This window comes from Sardina pilchardus, chromosome 3 (assembly GCF_963854185.1).
Source record: "Sardina pilchardus chromosome 3, fSarPil1.1, whole genome shotgun sequence".
Lineage (NCBI taxonomy): Eukaryota > Metazoa > Chordata > Actinopteri > Clupeiformes > Clupeidae > Sardina > Sardina pilchardus.
This window is the reverse complement of record NC_084996.1, coordinates 14,165,437-14,172,936: the sequence shown is the minus strand read 5'-3', so window position 1 is coordinate 14,172,936 and position 7,500 is coordinate 14,165,437. Positions and strand designations below refer to the sequence as shown.

General features: G+C 42.2%; 1 protein-coding gene across 2 annotated transcripts in view; it reads right to left on the bottom strand.

Moving 5' to 3' along the window:
- Positions 1 to 7,500, bottom strand: part of LOC134076784 (myosin-10-like) — a 73,159-nt gene that overhangs the window by 55,770 nt on the left and 9,889 nt on the right. For both annotated transcript variants that reach the window (XM_062532002.1, XM_062532001.1), the window contains exon 3: positions 3,675 to 3,831. In XM_062532002.1, the coding sequence (XP_062387986.1) occupies positions 3,675 to 3,831 (157 nt within the window). The remainder of the gene's footprint in view (positions 1 to 3,674; positions 3,832 to 7,500) is intronic.

Sequence of the window (7,500 nt, the reverse complement as noted above, 5' to 3'; positions counted from 1 at the left end):
GCGGTGACTGAGCTCATGCTCCCTGTCCCAGACCAGTGAGCTGGCCCTGAGCGCCAGACTGAGCCGGGGTGGAGGGGCAGACACCGCAACAACACCCCCACTCTAGCATGCCATCACAAGGGGCCACAAATAGAGCATGTTTTACATAGAGCATTATCAAAAATAGAGTATGTTTTACATAGAGCATTATCAAAAATAGGGTATGTTTTATAATGACTATTGAAATCTTTTTCCTCTTCAAAAAGCCTCTTTTTAAAAAAAATTGCTTTGGGCACTGTGATGAATGTAACAGCTGCTGCAAATGAGAAAAACAGGGTTAACTTTCGGACTTTTTAATTGGTTGTCCAGTCTGTTCTGTAGCGTAACTACGAGGTGAAACATCCTTTCTTGACCAATTGCGGCGAGCCCCGGAGTTTAGTGCGGCCACCTCATTATTGCCTCAGCGAAGCAGCTGTGCCTCTCCTCGCGATCAAAAGCTCGGTAGCCTCCTTCTCCATGACATCAGCGCTCCCCCAGCTTTTATGGCTCCGCTCCGCGCTCTCCACTGCATGCCAGAGAGCAGGGCGGCCAGGGAAGGGAGGGAGCCCCAAGGCAGCACCCGCCTGCTAAAAAGAGAGGATAGAGCCAGTGGCTAGCAGCAGGCCTATATTTATCCGTGACTGTATGGAAACTCTGACCGCACAGAGGCTCGCTGATACACGGGCAAGGCAACGTCAGGACCTTTATCTGCATATAGGTGTGGCTGGGAGGAGGTGAACATCCTCCCTGACTACAGCTATCTGGCTAGCCTGACACACAGAAGGTTGAGGTGCGCTCTCTGGGGTTCCGTGTCAGCCATATATATGAGTGGAATCAAAGGGACGGCCGGCTCTTCGCCTGTTCTCCTAGTCCACATCCCTGCTGCTGGGTTATACATTACGGATCAAAGGGGCCTTGAGGGTCACGTCACGTGTGGGTTATCCGGGTGCTTAAGTGTCCCTCCAGAGCTGAGGGCAATGCGAGGAGGGCACCGTCTCCAACGGCACAATGCAGCTGCTGGGCCACGCCAATCAGAGGGCACAGGAAACTGCAGATCAGAGGCCTGTAACACACCCCTCTGTGGAAACAGCTGTGCCTGTGTGTGTGTGTGTGTGTGTGTGTGTGTGTGTGTGTGTGTGTGTGTGTGTGTGTGTGTGTGTGTGCCTCTGTGTGTCTAAGATGGCCTATGTTTTACTATGTGTGTGTGTGTGTGTGTGTGTGTGTGTGTGTTTTGTAGAATGCAGCACACAAGGGAGTGTGCTGTGTCTCTGCACACAAGTGGGAGTGAGACTGAGTGTGTGTAAGCATGTGTGTTAAGCGTGCGTATGCGAATACTGTTCTAGAGGAGACAAAGCCAAGTAGGAAGCCACAGCCTTGGATCCTCTGTAGGCCAGCTCTAGTGAGCACTACAGTCATTTCATGCAAGTTAAGAAACATTAATACCATGTTAACTGCTCCCATATTATCCTCATAGCTGAAGAAATCTAGCAAAATCAATGTATAAGACGCAGCAAATAGTTGGGAAATCAAGGTATTGACAGCACATTTTTATCAATCACAGTGGCCAAAACCACAATGAATATGAAACATATCATGCTTTAATCATGATGAAGAATTAAGAAAAGAAATGCATGTCCATGTACAGACCACCCCTGTGTATTAACCTGCACAGCTGAAGAAATTAATAAATGAATGTTTAAACCTCCAGTTAATAGGGCGAGAAATTACGGGTAAGTCAGCTTTAATAACAAAATCACTCCTCCTCTCATCTGGCTTCATTGTAATAAGGAAGAGGGGGAAGATGCAGTAACAGATGACTGCTGCAGTGTGGAGCAGGCATGGCAGCGGTCCATTAGAGAGGCACATTCAAAATGGAGGAGCCTGCACCTCGTAAACAGGACTCAGCGTGACTCAGTAAAACAAGGAGACCAGAACAGGCTGAGAAAGCAGGGGGCAGAAACCTCACAGAAAGCTCACAAAACAAAAAGTGTTTCTGTTTTTCAATTATAGGGATGTGACAAAAAGGAGAAAAAATAGCACCTCTTGAAATCGTTTCAAAACTGCTTCACTACAGTCCCCCACAAAACTTCCGTCCGCCACAAACTTCACATCTACAGTACATCCCCTGGCAGAGGAGGAAGAAAGGGAGGGATAAGGAGCTATGACAGCAGGGGAGAGAGACGTGTGGTGTGGGCACTGAAGAGGAGTCCAGCTCTGACCACCTGGCCACTCAGTGGGGGGCCTGAGACTGAGACGCAGTGCACGAGAATGGAGACGGATCAGAGGTCAGTGGCGTGATACTTGGACACACACGACACGACACGACAGACCAAATCCCTCCATCGCTGACCTGCAGCCTTAAAGACACACGCTGCAGCAGACACTGTTGCCACTGTTGGCTCAGGACCAGCAGATCTTATGTATTGTTATCGACATCAGACCTCAGGGGATACAAGTCTGTTTGATTGTCGTCACTGAGAAACAGTAAACATCTGACTTTGTTTTAGATCACCTGCATTGTAATACTGTCATTTTGTATCGTGGTTATTATGCAAGCAACTAGTAGCTACTAAAAACTGTCTGAACAATTGCCAGTAAATAGCATTTGTGGTCAAACAATTACTTTATTTTACTAACCTACTTGATACCTGATACAATATAGGCCTCCAGTTGTCAAACAGCCTGATACCAGACGAATTGAGTGCGTGTGAATTGGCAAAAAGGGAATCTAGCACATTAGTGGAAGCCCAGAAAAAGTCCCTAAAGAATGAGCACTTAAGACATGGACAGAAAAAAAGGTGTTCTGAAGATGCCAGTATAAATGTGACTTTAGTCAGGAGAGGAAAATCCCTGTGTCCGCTAGAGGGTTGCTGAGCCGTGACAAGCAGCAACTCTGACCCTGTGTGACCTATGACCCACTACACACACACACTAATCTGTCGGATTATGAAACAATCATTTACACACCACAATTCACCACGGGGAACCACCTGCCAGGGCACCGTGACAACAATCACCAAAGTAACACAAAACTCACCAAAGCAACACAAAACACACCAAACACAAGACATACAAGGCTGACAGAGAATCATCCTGGCAAGCCAAGTTCACGTGGTCTCATTTATTAACCCACCAACCAGCAACCACAGGTCTGCATAAGACCATATGAATATCTGTGTTAAAAAAAGAATAACTTTAAACTACATTCACATGTGCTGACATAATCTTCTTGAAATTATGTTTGGCATACAGTTTTTTTAACTGTACTGTTGATGCATTCTACAGGTGAAAGAAAAACATGACAAATTGCTCCTGGCATCGTGGACAAAGTAAAGTGGATATGGAGGAGGCTTTTGTTCCTCATTCATTTCTCTCAGCTGGACCCTGGACAGCTTTTACATCAAGGACCTCCAAAAAAATGTACTGTATGGGTTTTCATTTAGACAGGAACTAGAATAGAGTCACACTCTTTACTGGTGACCCAAGCATTGAAACTATTGGCTGTTTGCATCAGAATAATCTTAATCTGACTAATCTGATTCTGAATCTGATATTTAACACAGAGCTACATAATGCACACACCCCTGTAAAGACCTGCTGCAAACCCTGAGCAGTGGTGAAAAATCTGGTGAGCTGTGGGTGGATGGGGGCCTTACCTTGAAGCATGCACCGGTAGGCAGCCTCGGAGATGGCGTAGATGTGCGGGGGCATCTCGTGCCGCTTCTTGCCCCGGTACATCTCAATGATGTTCTCAGAGTAGATGGGCAGGTTCTTGTAAGGGTTGATGACCACGCAGAAGAGTCCGGAGTATGTCTGCAGGGGAAATGCAAGATCGTGTTACCTTATATCACTGTATACTTCCATTTTCTCTCTTAAAGACACTGTTTCCAGGCTAACTAACAACAAAGGATTTAAAAACAAATGCCAAATAACTCTGCCAGACTGCCCTGACTGCCAGAATTGGTAAAGAATTAGGAGATAAACGCCAATGTTTTAATAATGTTATGGTTACCAAGTGTGTGTGTGTGTGGGGGGGGGGGGGGGGGCAGTTTCCAGAGGCTCTGAACATGAGGGGAGATGTTTTGAGGGCACACATCAAATTGACAGAAAGAATTATAGCCTGTACCTTTACAGTTTTTCACAATTGCTAGAACACCATTTTCAGAACTCTTTACCTTTTTCTCAAAACTGTGAACACAAAACTCATTTCTCAAACTACATTCTCGAAACCCTTCAATCTTGTTGCAAAACTGAACAATCACCTCAAAACACTTTTAACTTTGCTCAAAACTAACTAATGGTCTCAAATCATTGAACACATCAGGCAAAATTACACTCCTACAGAGCAGTGATAAGACAATACACCAAACAATGGAAGACACAGTTTTCAGGGCAGGGTTTATGGCTCCTGGAGGAATTGTATTCATTCTAATTTGAAAAATAAAATATCACAATGAAAATAACGAATAAGGACTTATATCACTCTCTACTCATATCCTCTAGCCTATATGAAGATATGAATCAATAGTTTTGTAAGTGAACAGAAAGACAGGCCAATACTGTACTGAATATGATTTGTACTGTGATGCCACAGACTCTGATAGTACTGTAAGTATGCAATACTGTAATATTGTATTGTGCCTACATTTAGACTTACTTGGACATACTGATAACTCAGCTCTTTCACTCTCTCAGAGTTGAGCTCAAAGGGTAGTAAGTGTGTAACAGTGGATGTTCAGTGATTACTGTACTGTATGATAATGGACCTTTACGCTATTTCTCTTCTGTAGTCTGAATCTTTGGATTATTGACGCCACAGAGAAAGCACTGATGTTGGGTTTGACCATGAAGTCCTGCTTCTCTCATTGGCATTCCATGAACCAGAACATGGTCAATGATTGTTGCCCAAATATCATCATTTACAGTATTGCAACTCTTGGGACTCTCTGTCTTTCTCTTCATCCTCTTCCTCCTACCTGCACCCTCCTCTTCCTTGTACCCCACTTCTACTGTAACACACACTTGTTGTCCCCTGTGTCTCTGTCAACTCTGAACTGACTTATATTGGTTGTCACATCATTAGACAGAAGTGTTATCAATTTTGAGTGGTAGTGTTCAAATGGAGACAACTGTGCACTAATTGTGTTCAACTTCTGCGTTGTTTGGTTATCAATATAATTACAGTTTTTTCCAATCGTTTACACACAATTTTGAAAACGGGGCTCTTTTTGTCTAAACACATCACACAATTAACCAAACACAACACCCGATCAGCAGAACATAACAGATTATTAGCAAAATGAAATATTTCTGTCAAAACAATAAACACATTGATAAAACCTTATACTGTTCTCATATCACTAACACATTCTTTGAATGATTCCACACTGTCGCTATCTTATACACACCAACACAATAAATTCAAGACACATCTGTAAAAACCCTCTTCCAATATATGGATCTTATTCAGACATATTGTTTGAGAGCATTAGGACAATTTAGATTACAAAAATATTTTGATGAACCCTCATCAAGCAATGCACAAAACTGATGCTGCAGACAATATTTATTTATTTCACTGTACCATATGTTCAGTTACAGTGACAAGTCAATCAACAGAAAATGGCAAAATTATAGTTCTTACAACTGTAAAATGTAGAAAAATAAAAATGTGTACACAAATGAAAGAAAAACTAAGAAAAGAAAAACTAAAGCAACAATACAAACAAGTAACAACAATACGTAATACTCTAATCATCTCTCCGTCTAGCTGGATCAAGCCATGAGAGTTCATCCACATCACAGGCTATGGGTGCCTCTCATTTGGGCTTTTATACATCCTCCCTCGCTCCTCGGGCCTTGATCCTCACTGATCGACATAAAGAATAATGGGCCGAAAAACAACGGGATAGTCTATCCAGTGTTAGTTACAGATCAGTGGGAACGCCCCTCGAGGATCGAGCATAACACACCTGAGTGCTGCGTTTTCAATTTTGCACATGTGTGCTTACACACCTGGTAGATGTGATTATTCAATTTGTTCATTAGTGTGGTCATTGGCAAGCCAGGGCTTTGTAATGAGAAGGAAGTACCTAACAATCTTTATCTGTGTCTAAGGTGTTACAGTTTTTCACAATTGCTAGAACACCTTTTTCAGAACTCTTTACCTTTTTCTCAAAACTGTGAACACAAAACTCATTTCTCAAACTACATTCTCGAAACCCTTCAATCTTGTTGCAAAACTGAACAATCACCTCAAAACACTTTTAACTTTGCTCAAAACTAACTAATGGTCTCAAATCATTGAACACATCAGGCAAAATTACACTCCTGCAGAGCAGTGATAAGACAATACACCAAACAATGGAAGACACAGTTTTCAGGGCAGGGTTTATGGCTCCTGGAGGAATTGAATTCATTCTAATTTGAAAAATAAAATATCACAATGAAAATAAAGAATAAGGACTTATATCACTCTCTACTCATATCCTCTAGCCTATATGAAGATATAAATCAATAGTTTTGTAAGTGAACAGAAAGACAGGCCAATACTGTACTGAATATGATTTGTACTGTGATGCCACAGACTCTGATAGTACTGTAAGTATGCAATACTGTAATATTGTATTGTGCCTAAATTTAGACTTACTTGGACATACTGATAACTCAGCTCTTTCATGCTCTCAGAGTTGAGCTCAAAGGGTAGTAAGTGTGTAACAGTGGATGTTCAGTGATTACTGTACTGTATGATAATGGACATTTACACTATTTCTCTTCTGTAGTCTGAATCTTTGGATTATTGACGCCACAGAGAAACCACTGATGTTGGGTTGGACCATGAAGTCCTGCTTCTCTCATTGCCATTCCATGAACCAGAACATGGTCAATGATTGTTGCCCAAATATCATCATTTACAGTATTGCAACTCTTGGGACTCTCCGTCTTTCTCTTCATCCTCTTCCTCCTACCTGCACCCTCCTCTTCCTTGTACCCCACTTCTACTGTAACACACACTTGTTGTCCCCTGTGTCTCTGTCAACTCTGAACTGACTTATATTGGTTGTCACATCATTAGACAGAAGTGTTATCAATTTTGAGTGGTAGTGTTCAAATAGAGACAACTGTGCACTAATTGTGTTCAACTTCTGCGTTGTTTGGTTATCAATATAATTAAGAAGTGCATCAGAATGCACAATGTGTTCACAGTTTTGCAAAAAGGGTTAATGAGTTTGGTAAAATGGGTGAAAGTGGGTGAAAGTAGTCTATGGTTTTGCCAAAAAAGGGAGTAATTCAACAAATGTGTTCAGGCATTTGAGAATTTGATTCAGAGAATGGGGTTTAGTGTTTGAGCAACTGTGAAAAACTGTAAAATGTGTTTTACGTTTTGACATTCACTGTGTGTAATGTTTTGCAAAAAGTGTGAAGCTGAATTTGTGCTTAATGTTGTACTGGTCTGCGCAGGTGTTTTGCTTCTTAAGTGCT